Raw genomic sequence first — 26,592 nt, forward strand, 5'->3', positions numbered from 1 at the left:
TGTATTACATGTACACATACTTTATTACGTGTGTACAATGTACATATCCTGTATTACGTGTGTACAAATACGTTTATGTATATATATGCAAGGTTTTGAGATAATAAATGAAATTAACCTGAAATATTGAAATAAAATATCTAAATATCATTTGGGATCTTCCCTTCCTTATGGATCTGTGTATAGAGCAAACCAATAGGAAACTTTTCAGCGAGATAGTTGTGGATCGTGATACTATGTTATTATAATATAATATTAGATATTATTTGGAATATATATATATATATATGTATATGTATATATATATATATATATATATATATATATATATATACTGTATATAATATCTGGAATTATAGCATACTAAGAACATATACTGCAACGGGGCTAATTTAACAGAAGGGAATGGTGCTTAATTGTTGTTTTCAGTGAGTTGGCTATTACATTTTGTATTTCAGATTCTATTCATCTGTACAGTGAGAGAATCAACTCTAAGTCGTACCAGTGGCAGGACGGCTCTCCGGTCAATAACCACTGGTGTCCTCATCAGCCGGACAAGATAGACGATTGTCTGGGAATGTTAGTGGCTGATCACTGGTGTATGGGCTGGGGAATAGACGACAGCACATGTATGATTCAGAGACGGTTCTTCTGCGAATAGCGATTTGCTGCTCCACAGCTTACGTCACGGGCGAGAAACCATTAAAAAACTGAAAGGGGGTGTTCAGAAATTCACAAAATGGGTTGACAGTGTCACCCTCCGATGGAACTGAATTCGCAAAGATATCCACCACATTATTCGTTTGACTCAAATAGGTGTCCTAGTGTCACTGAAGAGCATAGAAATCACCAGAATATCACTTTCCTGTTTAGCAAACTTAGGGTTTGGCGATCACCCATTCATATGACGCTGACAGTATTCTCTTCTTAATGAGAGAAATTGAGAGGCCTAACCTACATCCATGATGAAGATGTGGGCTATGTCTTTTCTAAAGAAAATACGCTGAAAGCCTCATGAACTGTTAAAATTTGTTTTCTTTGCTTAGAAATAGCTCTTGTCACTAAAGAAATAATCAATCATTTATTCAAAAACTTCTACGTGAGAAGAAAAATCTCTTGCTATGGCCTTAAATTCGACATTTAGTTATATCGACGACGTTTTATCTATTAACAATAACTTTCATTCATATCTCGATATATCCCTGTGAACTCGAAATAAAAGACACCACAGAGTCGTCCACTTCAGCTTCATACTCAGATATTTTATTGAAAGTAGATCTGCTAACGGCAAGTTAACAACTCAACTTTATGACAAACAGGATGATTTCAGCTTCTCCATCGTCAACTTCCCATATTTATGTAGCAATATTCCATTATCATCTGCAGTTGGTATTTATATCTCTCAATTGATTCGATATGCAAGAGCTTGTTCTGCGTATGGCCAGTTTTTTTAAACCGAGGCAGGCTACTGACAAACAAGTTGATGATGCAGGGGTTTCAACAATCTCGTTTAAAGTCAGCATTCAGGGCCGTAAATTAACCTTCAATTTGGAGGAGGCAGGAAATTAGGCGGGGGTTTGGGGGCCGCCCAGGCCCCCAGACGCTGAGCACATTTTGTGCACACTGAACACGTTTCGTGCAAAATCCTTGATTCTAGGGCCTTCTAAGATGTTACTTGACTAACTCATTCTAAAAGAAAGATTTGGAATGCTTTTTAAGGGAGGTATCATGTTCTTAGTTATTGGAAACAACATAAATTCTAATGAACTTTAAATTTTAATTTTTTTTGGCTCAAAAGTTGGAGGAGGCAGCTGCCTCCTCCGCCTCCATGTAATTTACGGCCCTGGCATTTCGCAAATTCTATGGTTGTTATAACGATCTAGTTTGCCAATATAACCTATCATTGGGTCAAAAGCTGTCTGACGTGTTTAATACCGATTGTTAGACCGTTCTTGGCACACTGATTTTGACTACGGATACTTCCGTTTACCTGATCAAGATATAGGGCTCACGGTGGATGTGACCGGTCGACAGGGGATGCTTACTCCTCCTAATCATCTGATCCCACCTCTGGTGTGTCCAGGGTTGCCCAACTCTCTATTTAGTACTGCTTATAGGAGTTGTGAAATTGATCACTGTTCGTTATCTTCAACTTTCAGATATACAATGTTAGACAAGATTTTCTTGGCTTAGTTGATGGCGCATTTATTTAAAATGCCCTAAAATGTCGGCTTGATATTGTCTATTCATTTCACCAAAATAAACATAAACAATCGCCCTGAAAATCGAAATATCAGCCGCATTCTTATCAATCTGTCGGAAACATCTGAAAATTTCATATCCATTGACGGAGTAGTTCCAAAGGAAATTGAGAAACTCGGGATTTTGATTTGTTCCGGCCCGAGTTTGCCAACCCATTTTACAAACACTCCTGAAAGCAGTTACAATGTAATTACAAATTGTAAGTAAAAAATATGTCGTATTTTTGTATATCATGGGAAGAGGGGGGGGGGGGGGGGGAGGGGGCTTACTGTGATTGACTGTTGTCAAATTAGTGAAGTCTACATGACATACGAGCAAGTCATTAAATTCAAACTTCTAAAAAAAAAAAAATAAAAAAAGAAGACAAAATGCAACAATGTTTTAGAAACCTTCCCCGTGTTGCAATATTGAAAAAAAAATCCAGTTTACATTCAGAATGTCTGTAGTGAAAAATATAGGTTATAAATAAGTTATCTACTAGTCAGAGGCAACCATGATAAGTTTCATCTCTCAAGATACTTAACAGACATTTCTAAATAACCAATCATTTGAGGCATGACCTTTGACCGTTTGATTTGAAAACCAATGGCGGCCATCTAGTGTACAAAGTTTGATGAAACCAGTGAACCAAGTTTGATGTATGTCAAGCAAATGGTTCTATGATATTGAACGTACAATATCTAATAATCTTACACTGTCCAGTTAGACCCCTGACCTGATATCAACAGGGGTCATCTACTCTCCTAGGACACCAAGTTTGGTAATTGTCACGCAAAGGGTTCTTTAGATATTGAGCTGACAGTATTTTGACCAAATTTGGCTTTTGACTTAAAAATCATAGGAGTCATCTACCCCTTAGGTAGAACCAGTGATGTCCATCAAGCAAAGCATTTTCAAGACATAGAGCAGACAAATCTTACTTTGTCCCATTTGATCCTTTTAACTTGTGACCTGAAAATCGTTAGGGGTCATCTACTCTCTAGAAGCAACCATTTTATTGAGCAGACAGTATCTTACTAAGTCCAGTTTGACCCACAACCTTGTGATCTATACGGGTCATCTACTCCCTAGGGGCAACCACTGAACTAAGTTTGGTAATTGTCAAGCAAAGGATGCTTTAGATATTGAGCAGACAATATTCTATACCCAGAATTTTGACTTCAAACTCACTAGGAGTCATCTACTCCCTAGGTAGAACCCGTAATGTCTGTCTAGCAAAGCATTCTCAAGATATTAAACGGACAATATCTTACTATGTCCAGTTTGACCCTTGAACTTGAAATCAATTGTGGACATCTACTCTTTATGGGAATCCCATGTACAAAGTTTGAAGTCTGACGAGCATAGCATTCTAAACATCTCGAGTTTGACCTCAAGTGGACAGGACTTGACCATCTTCCCAAATCGAGGGTTTCTGATCCGCTCCTCTCCTCACAAACTAGGATCAGAAACCCTTGACTTGGGAAGATGGACTTGACAGGACAGGACAAGTATCTAACTCATCTGTCATGAGAAGCCAGGACTAAAGTTATTTCAAATTTTATACACCACAAAAAGGAACCAGTGTGTGAAATATTTTATTGTTAGATATGTAATTAATATACATCTACGGGAAGCAGGAAAAGTTGACAAGGAGACAAGTCACATGACTGGCATGTGATCTGTCTCTATATTGCAGCTTTGTATGTCAAAAAAACAATAATGTTTACACACACAAAAAAGAGAATGTGCAAAGTACAAAAGAAGTTGAATAAATTATAAAATATGTATAAAAAATTTGAAAAATTTCTTCATCAGAGCAAATTAACAAAATGAAAAAATAAATTTGAATGAGCTGTGTAAAAATAAGATCATGAAATGTGAAAATATTAGATAGGCTAATCTTCAACAAAAATGAAAAAATGCTTACTTTGCTTTGAAAACCATAACCATTATTTTTCTTACTAATAAATGGTATAAAGTATGGTATTATGAATCACAACATATAAATAATACATTAAGCACAACATAACATAAGTAATCTACAAAATATCCAACCAGTGATGGAAATGCCTAGCAACAAAAGATGTAGGAGAGAGAGAGAGCTCACCCTGTATCATGTAAAATGGCATCTGAAGCAATTCCTTACTGAAAGCCCTCCAGGCAGTATAAATATATTTTGGTTAGCTTTCATTTTCAAAATCAGTTGCTTAGAAAAAAAAACTTCGTTGTAAAAATCAAATGTTTGCAAAAATATGTTCTTAAATATACATTTGTTCATAAATACAAGTATTATACCTTATCAGAAAGGAGAAAATCAGCTTTAAATCAAACAGTAATGTTGCACACATGTCCCTCTTGCTTGAAGCCATAAATCTCTATTAAGCTGTGTTTACAAAGTTACTGGCAGTCATGTGACAAACTGGGCGGACCTTACATCGATGTTTACTGGAGCAGGGTCTGTAATTCGGAATTTTGCCCCTCCTTGACAACAGTGACATGGATGAATGGTTTCTTGTTGTTTTCCTGGATGTATTTCTAAAAACAAGACAACAGATTGTAAGCAATAATCCACTCCGTTAATAAGGCTTCAGATGATCACACAAAATGGATTAGTTGTATCAAATGTCCACTAAATTATCATGAATTCAGAAAATGAAAAAAAAATGTAAATGTCCACTAAATTATCAAGAATTCAGAAAATGAAACTGCAAATGTCAACTAAATCATCGTCAATCAATACTGATTTTCTGAATTCATGATAATTTAGTGGACATTTGATACAACTATGTACTATAGAAAAGTTGTGATAGGATGACCAAGCTGTGTGAATAACTCCTACAGACTTCACTGAACAAACATTTCCTCAGTCATACAATATACAATATTGATTAACATTGAACATCATGCTCTAATTAAGGGACAGAAATGACTCACATGAGCATACGGGAATCCGTTCCTCTTCTCTGCAGAAGAAGCATTGGCTCCGACGTAAACAAACACTTGCAGACCGTTGTCAACAAGGAAGACATCCTGAAAGAATTCACAGTCACATTATATCTAATGACAGTACTACGACAAACTCACTAGTATCAACAAATCTTGACAAAACGCTAAACAAAATGTTCACTTTTAAATGATCACACTTTATTTCTAATTGATTCAAATCATATCTTGATAAAATGAATATCGAGGATCCAATCATCATCATAATTGAGCCGTTCCTAGCAAAAAAGACCCATCTTATCCAACAATGTTTTTAAAAAAAAATGTTGTAGTGAAAAAACAACAATGTTTGTCAAAAAAATGTAATAATGAAACAAGATGTGTTTGTGAAACACAAATGCCCACCGATAATGGCCAATTCCAAAGATGGCCAAGATCACAAGGACAAATATCTTGGTACCAGAAGAAAGATCTTGTCACAAGAAATGCTCATGTGCAAGACCAATTCAACTTTTAAATTAGTAGATTATCATCCAGGGTAAGCAAAAAGTATGGGGCGGGTGGGAGGATTTTATTTTTTAATTTTTATTTTCTAAGAAAAATATTAAAGACAAACGAGGTTTTTTTTTCCAACAGATTCGCATCATTCAATGAAAGATGGATATCAATCTATGCTATTTTCATACACTAATTCCAGGTTAAGCTTTAATTTAACACAAGAGATATTTGTAAAACACATATGCCCCCCCCCCTCCTCCCCCATGGTGCAAAATTGAAAAGGGTTATACATACACATCATTTAATTGATAGTAGTATCATCAATTCAAAATATTGAGCAGGCAATATCTTCCTATGTCAAGAGTGAAATGACCATGTGACCTAAAATCAATAGGGGTCATCTACTCCTTATGCTGTACCAGTGTACCAAGTTTGGTGTCAATCAAGCAAATAATTCTTAAAATATAGGAGACAGCATATTACTATGTCCAGTTCAACAATTGACTTTTGACCTCAAAATCAATATGGGTCATCTTCTCCTGAAGATGTACCAGTGTACTAAGTTTGATGTCTGTCAAGCAAAAGGATTATCAAGATATTGAGTGGACAGTATATTATTATGTTCAGTTGGACCTTTGACCATGTGACCTCAAAATCAATAGGAGTCATCTCCTCCTGAATATACACCACTGTACTAAGTTTGATGTCTGTCAAGCAAAGGGTTCTCAAGATATTGAGCAGACAGTATATTCCAATGTCCAGGTTGACCCTTGACCTTTGACCATGTGACTTCAAAATCAATAGGGGTCATCTTCTCCTGAATACGTACCAGTGTACCAAGTTTGATGTCTGTCAAGCAAAGGGCTCTCAAGATATTGAGCAGACAGTATATTCCAATATCCAGTTTGACCCTTGACCTTTGACCATGTGACCTCAAAATCAATAGGGGTCATTTTCTTTTGAAGATATACCAGTGTACAAAGTTTGATGTCTGTCAAGCAAAGGGTTTTCAAGATATTGAGCAAACAGTATATTCCTATGCCCAGTTTGACCCTTGACCTTTGACCACGTGACCTTAAAATCAATAGGGGTAATTTTCTTCGGAAGATGTACTGGTGTGCCAAGTTTGATGTCTGTCAAGCAAAGGGTTCTCTAGACATTGAATGGTCAGTATATTCCTATGCCCAGTTTGACCCTTGACCTTTGACCATATGACCTCAAAATCAATAGGGGTCATCTACTCCAGGATGTACCAGTGTGCTAAGTTTGATGTTTTTCAAGCAAAGGGTTCTCAAGATATTGAGCGGACATTATATTCCTATGTCCAGAGTAGATTGACCCTTGACCTTTTGACCTGAAAAACACTAGGGGTCCTCTTCTACTCATAACCAACCCACATATGAAATATCATTATCATCAAGTGAATGGTTCTCAAGATATTGAGCGGACAACACATGGTCTACAGACCGACCGACTGACAGTTGCAAAACATTATGCCCCCTCTTTTTCAAGGGGGGGCATAAAAATATTACGTCATTTTTTGCATACTTGTAAAGAAAAAGGTCATGATCACCAATCACAATTTGACTGACTATAATATTTTAATGGCAATCAACATTGCTCTAATATTTTGAGGAATGTTCTCTATAGTTCACAACTTAGCACTAATTTTGGGCCTTTTTTGCTAGGAACGGCTCACGTTGTAAATACAGGTGACCTTTGAAAAACTTGAAGTCCATGAGACCATGGAAAAAGTTCACAAGTCAAGATATCAACATGCCTACCATCAGATTTTATGATTACAAGATAGTTTTCAGTGTAAGTGGCATGTACCTAAACATCATAATCATTTTTTCTGAGTAAATTTCTAATCTGAAGTGTAAGTACTATGCTATAATGAAGTGTAAGTACTATGAGATAATGAAGTGTGAGTACTATGAGATATGAAGTGTAAGTAATATAATATAATGAAGTGTAAGTACTATGATATAATGAAGTGTAAATACTATGAGATATGAAGTGTGAGTACTATGATATAATGAAGAGTAAGTACTTTGAGATATGAAGTGTAAGTACTATGATATAATGAAGTGTAAGTACTATTAGATATGAGGGGTAAGTACTATGACATAATGAAGTGAAAGTACTATGATATAATGAAGTGTAAGTACTATGAGATATGATGTGTAAGTACTGAGATAATGAAGTGTAAGTACTATGATATAATGAAAAGTACTATGAGATAATGAAGTGTAAGTACTATTAGATATGAAATGTAAGTACTATGAGATATTGAAGTGTAAGTACTATTAGATATGAAGTGTAAGTACTATGATATAATGAAGTGTAAGTACTATGAGATATGAAGTGTAAGTACTATGATATAATGAAGTGTAAGTACTATGAGATATGAAGTGTAAGTACTATGAGATATGAAGTGTAAGTACTATGATATAATGAAGAGTAAGTACTTTGAGATATGAAGTGTAAGTACTATGATATAATGAAGTGTAAGTACTATGATATAATGAAGTGTAAGTACTATGAGATATGAAGTGTAAGTACTATGAGATATGAAGTGTAAGTACTATGATATAATGAAGAGTAAGTACTTTGAGATATGAAGTGTAAGTACTATGATATAATGAAGTGTAAGTACTATGATATAATGAAGTGTAAGTACTATGAGATATGAAGTGTAAGTACTATGATATAATGAAGTGTAAGTACTATGAGATATGAAGTGTAAGTACTATGATATAATGAAGTGTAAGTACTATGAGATATGAAGTGTAAGTACTATGATATAATGAAGTGTAAGTACTATGATATAATGAAGTGTAAGTACTATGAGATATGAAGTGTAAGTACTATGATATAATGAAGTGTAAGTACTATGAGATATGAAGTGTAAGTACTATGATATAATGAAGTGTAAGTACTATGAGATATGAAGTGTAAGTACTATGATATAATGAAGTGTAAGTACTATGATATAATGAAGTGTAAGTACTATGATATAATGAAGTGTAAGTACTATGAGATATAAAGAGTAAGTACTGAGATAATGAAGAGTAAGTACTATGAGATAATGAAGAGTAAGTACTATGAGATACTCACATCTGAAGACAAATCGTCCTGGGTGACACTTCCTTTCTTAACCTCAGACATCTCCACTTTTCCACTAGCATCTGACACTCTAATGAAATAGAAAAAAATCCAATTATATGACATAATTCATTCCACAGGACTAATTATATCACTATCATAGTCCACTGCTGGGAGTCGACCAATCACAAAACACATAGAGGTAAAACTATATAAGAGAAACATCCCGTATCAAACATGTTTTTCCCGATCATCCCTTACTTCATCAGTGTCATTTCCCCAGTGGTGGCCTCTTCTTCCTCGTCAGCCTCAACATCATCATCAGGGAGACCTTCATAGAATTCTGGTGCGCGGGATCCCTCCTCCACCACAGAGTTACTGGCCCCTGATCGCTCCGCCTCCAATTGCTGACAGAATGTTTGAGCCTACAAAATATATGCTATGAATGCAATGGTTCAGAAACATGTCTGCTTAATAATTGTTATATTGTTGAACAAATATGGTAAATACAGTTTGCGAGGCCAAATTTTTCAGGTTCTAGAAAAAGGGGAAAAAAGTCTGTAAATTTTGTGGTCAAAGAGAAAAAGTCATGGTTCAACTTTAGATTTTATGGTCAAAGTAAACAAGCAGTATTAGAGTTGTTCTTCAGTATGCCTACTCCAATTGATAGACTATTTGAAAGGCAAAAAAATATTTCCAAATACTGCTTTGGAATAAATCAGGGGTGTGATTTTTCTTCCTTTTAATGGAAATCTTCCAATTTGCTAAATTTTCAAAGAATGAAACACTCTTGATCTTAAGTGACAGAAAATGATATTTTTCCAGGTAGGGTGAGGTGTTTTCCTTCCTTTTTGCCAGTTTTCCTCTGATTTCTGAGAAATTCAGTCACAACCCTGATGAATATACAAGGGTTGTCCCAAAATTCCGTGGACAAGCAGTGTTTCTCAGTTATCTAATGTCACTGAGAAATTAAACTTTTACAACATTAAAAGCAAACAATTTTCAATAAAAAGATGTAAAAATTTTCAATATCAATTGACACTAATTAGTCTTCGACGTTAACCAGTGGCCCGATGCTAGTAAAATTGGGATCGGGCTTCTAAAAATATATAACCCCGGAGTCCAGCGGGCCTGTAAATATTTTCTTATATATATGTTCTGTATATATTACAAATAAAGCGCGAGATCAACTCAGACTAGCAGTCACATTTCGCATCATAAAACGATCAAGTCGTCTGGGAAATTCCAAACCTCCCAAGCGTATTTCGCAATCACAACCATCAGATCCAAATTTTTAAAAAAATGGTCGTACGAAGAGAAAAGAGAAGAAAAATTCATTGGACCAAGGGTAGGCCTTGGCTAAGATTTGATTCTGGAGAAAACAAAATGTTTTGTACGTGGTGTATACAAAACAAAGTAGAACATGAGCTGCTGATGTATCTGCGAGATTAATATGTTGAAAAATAAAATAAGATAATCCTTTTAATATCAGTACTCTAACTATGATCATCTTGATATTTATTTTCCTACAGTTGAACATGCATGCATCTATAGTGTAGAATCAGCATGCAGCACCTAGCAAATGACAAGTGGTCAAATTAGAAAAAAACATTTGGGCCTTTAAAATATTGTTCGGGCTTGCAAAATTATTATACTGGGAAGCCCGAAGGGCCTGTGCTTCATAAAGTTTTTTGTGAAGACTGTAATTAGGAAAATTTTTAGGTTTTTTATCAGAGAGAAGCATAAGGCGGTGCAATGTAAAAAATAGCGAATTAAAATAATTGAAGTGGAATTACAATCACGGAAAAAGCATTGTTCTGTTCATTTCTGAGAGTAAATTTTATAGAGAAGTTTTGTTTAGATATTCATTTATATACCCAGAAATTTATATCCCTATTGACATATTGTGTGACAATTCAGAGGTGCAAATACCCAGCGAAATAGTGACATCAGCGTCAAACGCGGTGCACCGAGAAGTCATAAAATTTTGCACGGAACTCGGTTTGACTCCAATGGAGACTCACAAGAAGTTAAAATTGACAGAATCGCACATAAATGTTTCTCATTCTTTGGTGTTTTAATGACACAAATTATTTTCTGAAGGATAAGAGGACAGTACGCAAGGAAAAGAGGGGCTGGCCGAAAGGAATTAACGAAAAAACGGTAAAATTATTGGATTACACTATTCGGGAAGACAGGCGTTGGACTGTACGAGAGATTGAAGAAATTTTGGTAAGCAACAAACCGTCTGTTCACCGGGTACCTCATTCTATCGGATAATTTAGGAATGCTGAGGGTATGTGTAAATTGGATACCTCGTGTCTTAAAAAAAACTGAAGAAAAACAAAGAAGGATTTTATGTTCAAAGGATAAACTTACACGTAAAACACCGCGAGAAAATTTTTACATCGCAAGTTGCGTCGCCGAGCACAACCTTATCATAAGATAATTAATTTTCTCAAAAACAAGCTAAATGAAGTACAAAGTTGAAATCTTGGGTATTGTTCAATAATAGTATAATAGGTAATATATAGCAGTTTTTAGGAAATTAAATCGATACTTTAAAAGTTATAAGCCCAGTCCATGAAATTTTGGGACAACCCTCGTACATGCAATTCAAGAAGACTTGATTTTCTCAGGTAGAATACACAATCTGTATTGTTTCAGATGTACGGAAATCATATTAACAAATCTTTAACATCCATATATCTACTCCTACATATTTAAACAATTCCGTATTAACACTCGGTCACATGACCAATATGAAGTATGAACATTGCTTGACCTTCATTTTCTCCATGCCGTTAGAACCAGCTCCATTCCACTGAATAATTTCAAGTCCCTTGTCCAATACAAACACATCATCACTCTTCAGACTCTTCTCAGTGAATGCTACCTATGAATAAAATGTTGCACTTCAGCAATATGTCTTCTTGATAACAGGTTCTGCTGCAGATTAACCTTTTAGATTAAATACTGTATATGATATATTTCTACTTGAAACAAAATTCAACATTAGCAAATCTGCTAACATGAAAACTGCAGTTGAGGTCGCATAAAATGGAGCATACTTTGTTTCTGTAGAGCAAGTACGAACAATTTAAGCATAACTTACCAGTAGAAGCATTAAAATTGCTATTAGAAGATAATTCGTATATTAAAACGAAGACAATATGCTGATCTTATAAATTCCATTCAAAGCTAGAAATTTTTTGGAGAGAATGCCAAGATTGATAATGTTGGTGGCCTTTTTGGGTTTCTGACCTCCTTCACTGTGATGTGGCGTCCCTTGCCGTTGAACTGCAGAAGGCGGGGTTTGTATTCTACAGGTTCCACATGTCGAAATCCAGTCTCTGCACCACCTTCCATCAACCTGTAATGAACCATCCCATTTCTTATCCATACCAATCCATTCATCATAAGGCATAAAAAATACTGGTGTGGTTCCAGTTCCCACACATACCCCATTTTTCGATTCCAAACCCGGATTTTTGAAAGCTACGGATCAGGATCAAATTATCGTTATTAAATCATCTGCCCTTAGTTACCCCCAAAATGTTGACTTTAAAATATTTGTTGTCCTTATTATTCAGATTAAAACTTAAGAAAATTTATAAAGTCAGGTTTTATAACTTTTATTCCAAGGATTTTCAAGTGAAATCCTGTTAATTTGTAGGTACTTTAAAAATAAATTTTTGATACTAGAAAAATTAATCCAACTCAGGGAAAATTCAACCTTGAATTGTTAAGCATAACAATTTTCACCATGAAATCAAAGGCAATTGTTTCAGTCTTCATAAGTTTAAAATTCAATAATACAAGGTCTCCATCTTTTTTGACAAAAAACTAGGTCATCTGGCCCTGCAACCCCTCTATATTTATGTACTTCACAATTCTGGCAAAGAAAAAACACATGCAAGGTTTGCTTCAGAATCCCTTCTTGCACCTCCTGTCTGCTTTCTAACCCCACCCCCTCAGTAATGCTGACATTGACCCACCCCCTCAGTAATGCATACTGACATTGACCCGCCCCCCTCAGTAATGCTGATATTGACTTGCCCCCTCAATAATGCTGACATTGACCCACCCCTCAGTAATGCTGACATTGACCCTTGAATTAAATGCTTCATTGCTTATTCTAGAGGTCCATGGTCCAATCAACTCCCAGTTTGGCAACTAGCTGTGATGGAGACCTCATATTGATAAATAGCATAACTTACAAAGTCTATGAAACAAGCACCTGTGCATGAAATATATATTCCCATGATTTTGCACAGTCGACATCCATTCAGAAATACAAATCACAAAAGATAAACCAAAAGACCGTAAGCACGACACCATGAAATTATACACAGTTTCTAATGTACTTACAAAATGGTGTCAAAGTATGACTTAAACTTGTTGGACTCGTGATCCTGTACTTCACGGTATTGAACGGCCTTGTCGTCCAGGAACGTGTCCAGTTCTACTGTCTTATAAGCAGCTGTTCCGTACTCATCCTAAAATAGTACTATCTGTATACTAACCCTAAAACAGTACTATCTGTGTACTCATCCTGAAATAGTACTATCTGTGTACTCATCCTAAAATAGAACTATCTGTGTACTCATCCTAAAATAGTATTATATGTGTACTCACCATAAAATAGTACTATCTGTGTACTCACCCTAAAATAGTACTATCTGTGTACTCATCCTAAAATAGTACTATCTGTGTACTCATCCTAAATTAGTACTATCTGTGTACTCATCCTAAAATAGTACTATCTGTGTACTCATCCTAAAATAGTACTATCTGTGTACTCATCCTAAAATAGTACTATCTGTGTACTCATCCTAAAATAGTACTATCTGTCCGTTGAACCCACCATCTCCAGGATTACTGAAGCGAGGAGTATGTTACTCCTTTCTCTTTGGAAATAATTCAGGTTATATGACCTTGAACTTTGTGTACTTCACAATAGAGCTCGTTGTAAATATCACAGGCAACGGTTCACCTTGTAGCAACATGAATCTAGTCAACATCAAAGTGATTTCTTACTTCAGAAAGTAAGCTCTTAACCTAACACATGCAGTGACTTATCAGAGAAAAACAGATTCTGTAGTTTTCCTATAATGGCAATGATCACAAATCTGCAGCTCTTGGTAGCAATACAATTTTGACCACAAGGTCAAAGGGCACGTATCAATTAGTGTAATTTCACATCTTTATATTCAGTAACAAATAACAGTTAATAGTTTCTGTGAACATGTATTGTAATTTAGTACAAATTAAGCTACTCTAATCAATGTCAATGACTGTCAACAGAATCATGGTGGAACAGATTGCAGTGATTTCATACTATAATTACAGCCGTTACTCTCAATGACTCGAACTTCGATCTCTTGAAGTTCCTTATCTCTTGAAATGAAATCACAGCCTCAATTTTTTTCTCTAAATAAGAAAATTTACTTGTACAGCTGTAAATCTCTCGAAGTGAAATTTGGGTTCCGTACACATATTTCATTGTTTTTCACTCTCGATCTCTCAAAGCGGTGGTCAGCGTACATACACCATCACTCGGTGTATAATTTCATCACGGACCCCAATACCTGGATAATGGTGAATACCTGGGAATAGCGTGGCCGTGTGGATTAGGTGTTTACATAAGTGATACATCACCTGAGCATCTTTTTGAGATGGAAAGTTAATTGTTTAATAGGTCAGTTTTCATCCTATACCCCTGCTTTGTCTTTGTACTTATACAATTCCTATTACGTCATATAGCGGGACTAAAGGACAACTTTGTTTATACGATATAAAGAATGTTGATAACGTGAAATGAACCAATCAAATTTCATGTAACAAGTAAAATTAGATTATATATGAAATTTATGATTTGTTTGGACTTGACAAGGAGATGGTAATTTTGAGAAAATGATGAAATTTTGCTTTGAATAAAGGGATAATTGTGACAACTGCACTCTGTGTAGTTAGTGACTGTGAAACTTGGCTATATTTATCAGAAATTTAAGTTGTAAATATCAAGGCTGAAACGATATGCCCCCTTCACGATACAATGCACATTGCAATACTTATGCCACGATTCAGTATTTGCAATACGATACATTTTATAGAAGAAACCAATAATAATGTTGAAGATAAATTTAATTACAACGATTCACAGTCACAATTTTAAAAGTAAACTGTTTCCACACCACGGAACGGCAAGATGCCTGTTGTCTCTGTAGTTTACACTGATTCAGTTCATTATTGTTTTTGTCAGACGTGAGGCCATTAAGTTTGACTGTTATCAGACACCTGATGTATTTTACTGAACCCGATTTTAAAAAAAGTATCGAATCGAAGATTGAGGCAATGAATTAAACATTATTGAATCGAGCGTTTATGTTGAGCAGTATCGACATTTCGGTGAATCGTTTCAGCCCTAGTAAATATGTACATGCATGTTTGTCTATTTTATCATGAAGAAAGAATAACTAAATACATAAACTTTAAACAAATTCTTTTTATTTATGCAAGATAAAGCTCTGTGTTGTTGAAATCAAGTAAGTTACTTAACAACATGAAGATAACTGTTTCAAAACAACCCCAGGATGTTGTAAAAGTGTTCATACTATAACACCCGAACCATTAAGGAAAGGACCTTTAATTTCCGGATTAGACTCGACCTTTGACCTCTTGAAGTTATCATCAAGGTCCCTTGAACTTCTGAGCTATTGAGAGTCACCTGTACTTGTATCATCTCCCTATCACCCCATCCTGTCTCTTATACTAAACTTTTTCGAACTTGCAATACTTCAACAGATTACAGTAATTCACAATCCGATCCAACAATTTTTGTGGTGGATCCTGGGAGAATATTGAATATCATACAAGGCCACAGTCCCTGAATGATGAGAAGAGGCTGAGAGAGAATTATGATATTCATAATTCGCTCTCTGTATCTTCTCATCGTATATTACGCACCAGTGAGCTGTTCCTGAGAATTATAAATACACACCTGTGAACTGTTCATGAAAATGAGCTGTTCCTGAGAATTATAAATACACACCTGTGAACTGTTCATGAAAATGAGCTGTTCCTGAGAATTATAAATACACACCTGTGAACTGTTCATGAAAATGAGCTGTTCGAGAGAAATATAAATACACACACCTGTGAGCTGTTTGTGCCGATCCAGAAATGGAGGTCATACTTCAGGTCCTCAGAGTCACCCTCCTTGTACGTCTACAAAAAGTAATGGCAACATATAGGATTGCAATTCTCTCTCTCTCTCTCTCTCTCTCTCTCTCTCTCTCTCTCTCTCTCTCTCTCTCACAAATATTAGAGAGGGGACTATTTTTAGAGAGATGAATATTTTTGACTGCTGAAAATACCTACTTTTAGAATGATATAGGAATCTCCATTGTAGAATTTTCCGTAGTCCTCCTTGGGCCAATCTGTGACTTGGAATTTCTGCAAGGACAAGTACGAGGTGATGTGTAGGATTCCAGTTTACAGGAATGAACACTCATCCAGAATAATAAACAGATAACGTTTACAGCCTGTTTACAGCATAAACCCCTAGACAGAAAATTCTAGTTTTATTAAATGATAGATACAAAAACTAAATATATGACACTATCATGTGAACTGTTCAGTGATGAATGGAACTATACAGTAGATTCCTAAATATACGCGGGGAATTCATTATCACATAATTTCTCGAGAGGCATCACTCGCGATTATTTTTCTGTTCTTAAAATACATGTAAGAACTCTTGATTAACAGACCATGCGAATTCAGGACGTGCACACGATCTGCTGTGTACGAGTCATTTCGCAATACAAGTACTCGCATAAAATGAGAAATCTACAGTGTTGATATAAGATCCATTGAGATGTTTCCTATTCATTATCAAGCATACAAGAAGTAAAATACAATTGTACTGGGAAAGAAATGTGATCGTGGTGTGTTCCCTGGGAATCGTACTCAGGTGGATAGATGTGATGTAAGGAATCTAGTATAAAACTCCAACCACAATACGCCAGATTCTGGCATAGTAGTATACTAACATAATGCTGTTCATACCTACCACAATATGCCAGATTTTGACACAGTAAAATACTAACATAATGCTGTTTGTAAATACCACAATACGCCAGATTTTGACATGGTAAAATACTAACATAATGCTGTTTGTAAATACAACAATATGCCAGATTTTGGCATAGTAAAATACTAACATAATGCTGTTTGTAAATACCACAATACGCCAGATTTTGACATAGTAAAATACTAACATAAATGCTGTTTGTAAATACCACAATACGCCAGATTTTGGCATAGTAAAATACTAACATAATGCTGTTTGTAAATACCACAATATGCCAGATTTTGGCATAGTAAAATACTAACATAATGCTGTTTATAAAAACCACAATACGCCAGATTTTGACATAGTAACACAATTAAAACATTTTTGCTGTTCGTACTTACCACAATACGCCAGATTTTGACCCCTACTTCAGTCCCGGCCCCCTCCCAGGCAGGTTCTGTCATGGCTGACTCCTCTGCAAAGGGATAAATGACTCATGGATACACAAAACTTTAATTAATCACAAATTAAATGTTAATTGACACATATTCTCTCAAAGTTTCTCCTGACTCACTCAATTCTGATTTCTTATAACATCACCTTATCTTCTTGATGAATTTACTGTTTGCTTGCTAATTACAAATCGGATCTCTCTACCTGAAATTACTCACTTTTGACTTGGCGTTCTGTGTCAGAACCAAACAAGGCCATATTGGAATCCTTCCAGTCATATTTCTTTGCTTTTACAAGTCCTGGAAAGAGTTAACCAAAACATATTACATTTACTTGGCAAGTATACATATATATGTGTATCAATTCTTTCTCTCTAATATCAACTCTACACCTAGCAGTTGCATCTATGAACAAGAGGCCCACAGGCCACATTGCTCACCTGAGTCACCTTGGCCCATTATCTAAATATTTTCTTTATACATTAGTATGTAAAATTTTGATCCCCTATTGTGGCCCCATCTTACCCCTGGGTGCCATGATTTGAACAAACTTGAATCTGCACAATGTCAGGAAGCTTTCATGTAAATCTCAGCTCTTCTGGCCCATTGGTTCTTGAGAAGATTTTTAAAGATTTTCCCTATTTATTCCCATGTAAAATTTTGATTTCCTATTGTGGCCCCAACCTACCCCCGGGGGCCATGATTTGAACAAACTTGAATCTGCACTATGTAAGGAAGCTTTCAGGTAAATCTCAGCTCTTCTGGCCCATTGGTTCTTGAGAAGACTTTTAAATGACCCCACCCTATTTTTGCATTTTTGTGATTATCTCCCTTTGAAGGGGGCATGACCCTTCATTTGAACAAGCTTCAAAGCCCTTCACCCAAGGATGCTTAAAGCCAAGTTTGGTTGAAATTGACTAAGTGGTTCTGGAGAAGAAGATGAAAATGTGTGACACCAACAACAGACAAATTTTGATTGGAAAAGCTCACTTGAGCCTTTGACTCAGTTGAGCTAAAAAGGACATAACCTACATATAAATATAACTGTTGAGTCTGTGAAAGAAAGGATTTCCCTCCTGACCAATCATAGAATTGGTGACTTTTTAATCGACCAACCAAATTGTGGATTTAATTTTAAAGTATGTCTCAGTAAGTCAAATTCAATGCAGCAGTTACTGTCTTTACCAAATATTATTAATTATAATCACACTATCAACTGCAATGTAAACAATGAGTAATGCATTTCTTTTTACTGTTCTGGGTTAATTTGACTGTTAATATAATGTGTTACATCATGCACATCTTTTATTTGTTGAAGGAATAACATTCATAAGATACTAAATGTAATCCAAATTATCAAAAATACATATACAGTGGAATTATATTTTGTGTACACAGTTTTGTTTGTGACGCAGTCAATATTTTTCACAAATAAACGTTGTGTTGATGCATTGTGACGTTAGTTTCAGAGGATACTGATTCGAAATCAGAAAACCACAGTGTGGTAATCCGGAAAACCGGATCACACTCTGTGAAATCCACAGCATCAAAAAACGAAACATTGATGGGTATATAATAAAACTCAGTATTGTGTGGCTGTTTTCTTGTGTTCATTTATTGCACAGTTTCATCATTAATACCATATTTCAACATGTCTCTCTGAGACTGACAGAGAGAGCAGACGACTGTCTATAATTCTTACTCAATCAAAATTTATAAGAAGAATCAAAGTTTGATCTAAAGCAATGCTTTTGTTTTTTTATTTGAAATAGATAAAGCCTGTAAAGATATAGAGAACATAGACAGATTCCTTAAAGTTTTAAATCATAAGGACCTATACAACTTCCAAGCTTGTGAAAGGAAGCAAAATTATCTAGGAAAGTGAAAATATCGATTCAGAGATGGAAATATTAAGGAAAACATAAATAATATTTAAACTGTGTGAAGATGTTTAAAAAATAAATTCCGTTTTTAAAAATACATGAGGGTCATGCCGGAATACTTCATTAAGGTAGCGCTTGATTATAGACATACCAGTCTAAAGTTGCCATTCATACCCTCACATATTTTCAAAACTTTCATTTCTGTCAAAATTCCCACTCGTTAAAACAGTGTACTATATTCATCAAGTACATCCAGTTCTGCATTCATACATTGTTCACAACTGCAGAACATTCATGAGGAAACGGCCATCATTACAATTTTTTTTAGAAATATCAAAGGCAACAACATCAAAAATGTTATGTTCACTGAAAAACATTATATATTAACTTACTTTTATTGAATTTCATAAAAAATTGACAGAAAACAGGTTTTGGCAAGGTAGTTTATGACTGACAACAGATTAAAAGCACAGATGTCAAACAAATGATACTAATCAAACATCATTTGGACATTATATACAGGCCACAATATCACGTGCATCAAATATTGCTTTAATTGCTTTGTATATCAGGTACTTACATTTACCCTTTTCTAATTAAACCAACATCTGGTGTGCTGCAATTGCTGACATTTCCTTGCATTTTTAAAAGCAGGCTTATAATCATGACGTCATGCACACAAAATGCAAGCAATCTTTGATGAAATTATTTGTACTTTTAATCATGGGAAACAAAACTTAATTATTTAACCAATACATATTTGGTCTTCTTTTTGGAGCTAGATGTCTTCTATTATTTGTTATCAAAAGTAAAAAACTAAAATTCTGCTTACCTGCCATTTTGTTTGAGTCTGCGTAACTGTTGTGAAACCTCTACAGAAATCAGGAATAATCTGCAGAAAATAATTGTGTAATTTGTAACACAAGAAAATACTTCGTGTGTACCGGGGATAACAAACAATAAACTGTCAGCTATTCCAAGCTCTGGAGTACCCACTGTGAACTCATCAAGTGTGGCTTTTTTTAAATGCTGCTGACTTAACACAGCATCATGCAGCCATGCATCACCAGTCAAAACACAAGATTTGCTATCTCAGCAGATTTTCATGTACACAGCTCATCTCAACATGAAGATTGAGAAAAAATTATGATAAGCCTAAGAAAATGCAAGAGGCTAATCTAACATGAAATCAGCTGCCTCTCGAACCGGGGCATACCATTCTTGAATGGACAATAATAAAAGTTCTCGCCTGGAGCTTCAGTCTTGATTTGATTGATTACTAATGCACACAACTTATCATTAACACAACAGAGACCTATCGGTGCAGGGATGCACCTTTTCATTTGAGTAAAGCCAACTGCTTATTTCGTAGAATGATTGATTCGTCTACCTTTTGGTTATACATGTTGGGAATCCACCCAGACAAGCAGGTTTTTAATACGGATATGACATGCTGTCGATACACCCCAGTGTGATATACTATAATGCATACTTTTTTTACTGTCTGCATGAGAGATTTAATTTTCACTAGTTTTTTTCTTTTCTGAGTTATTGAAGGAAGCATTAGAGCTGTCCTGCACGCTCTAAGCTCTTGCAAGTCGCAGGTAACCCTGTTGTATTTCAAAAACTTAATATATCTGATCCAAGTAGTCTGATTCAGCCTATTAATAAATTTACAATGTACACATTACAAACTTCTCCCAGTCCTTTTCGTCCTTGAAGTATCTTTACACTATTAATTACTTTTTTCTTCTTCACAAACTACAGGAGGCTTACCCAACAACAGCTGGAGAAAAGAGAAATACCTAACAATTACGCCAAAGTTGTGGAAACTGCTTCTCTCATTTAACATTCTCTACATTTCTGACAAGGTCAAAAGGTCAAAGTGAGAGAAAAAACATGAAAATATAGACACAGTCCGGAGGTGATGTAACACACATACTGCAATAATGGATATATATTGAAATTATACAGTAAGCAAACAATTAGAATATTCAGATGTCAAAATTTGCTGAACATTGCCACATGGCAGACAGTTGTATATCAAGCACAAAGCTTGAAAATGATATAACTATAGATCTCCTATAGGGATATAAAGGAATGTCTTCAATACATGGAGCACAGCTGTATGGATGACTCACAACTCTGATCAACTGTCTAGATACACAATTGTGTTCACTTCAAAGTCTGCATCACAAAAACCCCTACTTCGCACTTTTCATGAAAACATATGAACATAGTTATCATGGATTCCTATAATTATTGTATAAAACATGCTAAACCTTGAAGATGCTAGATGCTTATAGTACCATTCTGCACTTCGGTGTTGATTATAAAAATAGAAAATTCTTGGAATGTTTTCAAATATTGTGCAGCAGCAAAATGTGATTTGATGGTTGTTTTTTAAAGCATGTGCAAATTGTCATTATCAAAAGTTCTTAAATTTAGGTGCAATAAGTATACCATGAAAATATCATTAGAAATCAATTAAATATTAAATACCTTTTATCTTTGGTTTAACTTTACAATACAAAAATAACTGTAGTTGAGATTATAATGAATTTTTGTCTATTTTACAAGACAATTTCAAGGTTGGGTCCATACCCAGACTACATTATATACATATATCACAAAGTATATTCGACTAAGTTTCTTTAAATTACTTCTTCAGGAGAAGTAAAAAAAACTAGCGGGACTTGGGAGTCGGGGTCATTCAATGAGACCATATAAAATAAGGTGCTTCATAATGGTAGTATGATTTTTTAAAAAAAATTTAAAATTACAGAAAACTAATACCTGTAATTTCTGAACTTGGCTCACTGTAAAGTAGTCGCTTCTGCCAAGCAGTGCATTACAGGTACTCCCGAGACCACTCTGTTCATAACTACTCATCACAAGGGTCCTGGCCTTCAAGGTCTGATTACTATCAGATCAGATTGCCAAGACCCACTCCCAGTGCACATAAAGTGCAACCCCCCCCCCCCAAACCCGAGAAAGGTTCTGACAGAATTTAAGGTGAAAACCTGCATCTTACATAAACTGAATGTTAAAACAAGTTTTAACTGTGGGGAAAATAGCTATGAAATAACCCCCCCCCCCCCCCCCCCATTTTAGATAGCCCTTGATATTATGCACTTGAATGACCAGCTCCCATGTTTACATACAACATCAAACAAACTGAGAAGATTATCTCATTGCAACCTTGAAGAAACGATGATTGATTGCTAGATGAGAAAATCGGTGAGGAAGTCTAACATATGCTGGAGAAATGCCACTACCAAGACTGTTAATGACTAACTTAATGCTAACTTCTAAAGTGCTGATACAGAAAGAAAATAAGCCGACAGAGGCAGGGTAAATTTATCAAATGTAACACATTTATAACATTAAGTTTTCATGTATATATGCATGATTAAACCAAATCAAACATGATAGTTATAGGATAGGCTTACTACCTGTTTGTGCAATGTCTGCAAGGATTGTCATGATAGACTGATGCAGTGCTGTAAGTCAAACAAAGGATCTTGGAGCAGAACAACACTTCACATATTGTGAACAAAACAAGCATGACTGCATTCCAGAATTTTAAATATGTAGAAGGAAACATTTCCAACAAGAATAGAAAGAAAAACAGGTTATCATAATTAAACAGATAGAAAGATAGATAAATTAATTACTATGTGCATTGTAGTTTGTCCTCAGGATCACACTCAGGGACTTAATGTATCTGTTCATTAAGCAATTAATCAATTAGTGATCCCCATCAGTAGATAATCTGCCTGTAATTAGCCGATAGATGCATGTAAGAAAGACTATGTACGACAATTAGGCTAACATAGATTGCGACCTGACATTAACGGCACACAACTGTCTGTCTGTTTCATCTGTACGACTCAGGCCAGCATCATTGTTAGCCTTATGCCCTGCCTATAAAGCATGAATTACTTATAACTATAAACAAATAATTCAACAACATTCCTTATACACATTCAACATTCCTTCTGTGCTTGTAGCACTTCTATGCTTGTGTAGCACGTACGAAAACACACACACATTGGAAATATATCCAGGTTAAACAGACTTGCTTAAAGTTATCAATTACTCCATGCCAGCTGCATGCAATCATTTTTTTTTTTTTTAAATCTATAAATACGTACACTGTTTGATATTAAAGTTTTTACAGATGGAGGGAGAGTGAATTTGTCCTACCTGCTTAGTTTGGAAGTCAAGTCACAGATAAAAGAAAAATCGTGTAGGAGTTGAATTTTGACAAGGGCTCAATGAGTCAGAGATTTTATATGAGCAATATGTGGAATGCCTAGGTTAGGGGATGTGTGTTTACTTAAGGAGGCCTACATCATGTTTGACCAGAAATGTGGATCTAATTATTTCAGGGGTGTTACATCTGGTATAAAAATGTTTAGGAATGCTTCACTTACAAATCATTTTCTTCACAAACACAAAAGAGTGAACAGATTTTGGCAGCATGTCAATAAGATGTTGTATTTAAAGATCTTGACCTTTTTCCAACATGACTGTTCAAAACACATACATTAATAATATGCTTGTGGAACTAAATGCATTATATTAAAAATCAACAATACTGCTCTCTCTTTTTTCAACTTGATACAATTAGTGTTGGTCAGAGTAATTAATACACTGTTAAACAAACCTGTACCTTTTTTAAGGACAAGAAAGAGAGAATATTTAGCATGTTAGATTTCTGAAATACAAATTTTGGTAACCACACATTCTTTATGTGCATACTTTCATCGAGTTCATTCATAAAAACAGGTGAGTTGGGGTGACCCAGATTCCTATCCTGATCAGTCATTCATGAATGTACAGACCTTCATTACCTAGCTATGATAAAACCCACTATATACATGAGACCAGCAAACATTCATATACCTGTACAGGTGAAACATTGACTAAATACATTCACTTAAGAGGGACTTAGATCATAAAAAGCAATCTATGAATCACTGCCATAATTTATCACTGATGTTCTTTATCTGAGCTCTGAGAAATCTTCCTGGTGACAAACATAGCATTAAAAAAAATTAAGCATGTTAAAAAGATGAAATCAAACTTCCTTGTGCCTACCATGAAATTTGTCTTCATATATTTTGGGGGCTATATTTTCACAAGTGCATTCAATACTTTATTAATGGGTTGATGTTGTCTTAACCCAACCCTCCAACCTCTCTCTCTCTCTCTCACACACACACACAAACACACACACACACACACACACAACAAACACCCCCCGACCCCCCGAAAAAACAAATGAACTTTTCTTTCTCACAAATGCGCCACACCCCCTGCATCTGTATGTAAAATCATTTTTTCATTTCTATCTTTCTTTTTTTAATTTAGATAATATTAAACAGGTTTGATGTTCATCAGTGCGTTACATGCCGATGTGGAAGCAATCGTAATATTCTACAAGTTATCATACCTTAAACAATATTAATGGAATGTTGTAAAAAGGGCGTGACCTATGAAATCGATGTCAGCCAGATAGGGATGTTCGTTAGGTCTACATTGGACAATTTAAGAGTACGCCTATACCCGGAATCAGGTGCACGTAGGCAATATCCGTATTGGAAGAGAACAAAACTTAAGCTACTTACCCGATGAAAATGTGCTCTGTCCAAAACAGTCCTTCCTTCTGAACGTTTGGCAGCCTTTAGTTCATCCGACGTATTGCGGAAGTCGTGGCGTGCCAACCGCACAGGTAAATTCCCGCCAAACTTCAAATCAAGATCCGCGTGTTGGCGTTGCCACGGCGGGTTTCTTGTCACATGCTTCACGGAGTTCAAAGATTGATTTGGAAATTACAGATTGAGTATATGTAGAAAATGACCAACAACACGAACATGGTCGGGATGACGTACAGTCCTGCCTTTTTCACCAAAAATGTTTTACTACGAAATCGTCATATGTATTAAAATATATTCACATTCATTGTCTCGTAATTACGAGATAATTATCAAGGACGTGTTCCAATTCTCTCTGGAGTTAACACACTGATTGGTAAACCTGCAGTTTGTTGGTAACTGTTTTGTACATCTTTTACTGACTGTTGATTGATAGATTTTACACATTGTAAATATAACGTCCTTCTCAAGAAGTTTTATGAAGTGAAATAATTATGATTTATTTTCAAGTGTTTTTTTTTCTTTACGTTTGATATGGTACACCTTAACTGCACTGCGCGTAACGACAGGAATATTTGAGTGTTTGGGCTTCAATGTTAACAGAGCGGGTGTTGTAGGCTTCAATGTTAACAGAGCGGGTGTTGTAGGCTTCAATGTTAACAGAGCGGGTGTTGTAGGCTTCAATGTTAACAGAGCGGGTGTTATAGGCTTCAATGTTAACAGAGCGGGTGTTGTAGGCTTCAATGTTAACAGAACGGGTGTTGTAAGCTTCAATGTTAACAGAGCGGGTGTTGTAGGCTTCAATGTTAACAGAGCGGGTGTTGTAAGCTTCAATGTTAACAGATCGGGTGTTGTAGGCTTCAATGTTAACAGAGCGGGTGTTGTAAGCTTCAATGTTAACAGAGCGGGTGTTGTAGGCTTCAATGTTAACAGAGCGGTGTTGTAAGCTTCAATGTTAACAGAGCGGGTGTTGTAGGCTTCAATGTTAACAGAGCGGGTGTTGTAGGCTTCAATGTTAACAGAGCGGGTGTTGTAGGCTTCAATGTTAACAGAGCGGGTGTTGTAAGCTTCAATGTTAACAGAGCGGGTGTTGTATGCTGATCTTCAATGTTAACAGAGCGGGTGTTGTAGGCTTCAATGTTAACAGAGCGGGTGTTGTAGGCTTCAATGTTAACAGAGCGGGTGTTGTAAGCTTCAATCTTAACAGAACGGATGTTGTAGGCTTCAATGTTAACAGAGCGGGTGTTGTAGGCTTCAGTGTTAACAGAGCGGGTGTTGTAAGCTTCAATGTTAACAGAGCGGGTGTTGTAGGCTGATCTTCAATGTTAACAGAGCGGATGTTGTAGACTTCAATGTTAATAGAGCGGGTGTTGTAGGCTTCAATGTTAACAGAGCGGGTGTTGTAGGCTTCAATGTTAACAGAGCGGGTGTTGTATGCTGATCTTCAATGTTAACAGAGCGGGTGTTGTAGGCTTCAATGTTAACAGAGCGGGTGTTGTAGGCTTCAATGTTAACAGAGCGGGTGTTGTAGGCTTCAATGTTAACAGAGCGGGTGTTGTAGGCTTCAATGTTAACAGAGCGGATGTTGTAGGCTTCAGTGTTAACAGAGCGGGTGTTGTAAGCTTCAATGTTAACAGAGCGGGTGTTGTAGGCTTCAATGTTAACAGAGCGGGTGTTGTAGGCTTCAATGTTAACAGAGCGGGTGTTGTAGGCTTCAATGT

At 35.8% G+C, this 26,592-nt stretch overlaps 2 protein-coding genes across 8 annotated transcripts in view; one reads left to right on the forward strand and one right to left on the reverse strand.

The window, feature by feature from the left end:
• LOC130048345 (uncharacterized) overlaps positions 1 to 1,245 on the forward strand; it is a 14,722-nt gene extending 13,477 nt beyond the window's left edge. For both annotated transcript variants that reach the window (XM_056144945.1, XM_056144944.1), the window contains exon 4: positions 459 to 1,245. In XM_056144945.1, the coding sequence (XP_056000920.1) occupies positions 459 to 661 (203 nt within the window). In that variant the 3' untranslated portion in view covers positions 662 to 1,245. The remainder of the gene's footprint in view (positions 1 to 458) is intronic.
• Positions 1,246 to 3,823: 2,578 nt separating this feature from the next.
• On the reverse strand, positions 3,824 to 25,038 carry LOC130048346 (gelsolin-like protein 2). 6 transcript variants are annotated; one of them, XM_056144947.1, is made up of 13 exons: positions 24,845 to 25,038; positions 20,041 to 20,100; positions 17,545 to 17,625; positions 17,275 to 17,348; positions 16,177 to 16,251; positions 15,952 to 16,023; positions 13,165 to 13,292; positions 12,058 to 12,166; positions 11,579 to 11,689; positions 9,055 to 9,218; positions 8,806 to 8,884; positions 5,179 to 5,274; positions 3,824 to 4,779 (listed from the first exon to the last, which is right to left on the reverse strand). In XM_056144947.1, exons 2-13 carry the CDS (start codon positions 20,045 to 20,047, stop codon positions 4,687 to 4,689), a joined length of 1,089 nt encoding a protein of 362 aa, XP_056000922.1. In that variant the 5' UTR covers positions 20,048 to 20,100; positions 24,845 to 25,038; the 3' UTR covers positions 3,824 to 4,686. The 6 variants fall into 6 exon arrangements, with proteins under 6 accessions (XP_056000922.1, XP_056000923.1, XP_056000925.1 ...); XM_056144948.1 differs by having other exon boundaries at positions 23,418 to 24,923; XM_056144950.1 differs by lacking the exon at positions 24,845 to 25,038 and adding an exon at positions 22,886 to 23,226.
• Between the last annotated feature and the right edge of the window lie 1,554 nt (positions 25,039 to 26,592).

This window comes from Ostrea edulis, chromosome 7, assembly GCF_947568905.1.
Source record: "Ostrea edulis chromosome 7, xbOstEdul1.1, whole genome shotgun sequence".
NCBI lineage: Eukaryota > Metazoa > Mollusca > Bivalvia > Ostreida > Ostreidae > Ostrea > Ostrea edulis.

Coding starts and splice junctions, on each gene's coding strand:
- LOC130048346 (XM_056144947.1), bottom strand. Junction 13,293..15,951: donor TCGGCACAAACAGCTCACAG/GTGTGTGTATTT, acceptor GTACTATTTTAG/GATGAGTACGGAACAGCTGC. Junction 5,275..8,805: donor AGGACGATTTGTCTTCAGAT/GTGAGTATCTCA, acceptor GAATTCTTTCAG/GATGTCTTCCTTGTTGACAA.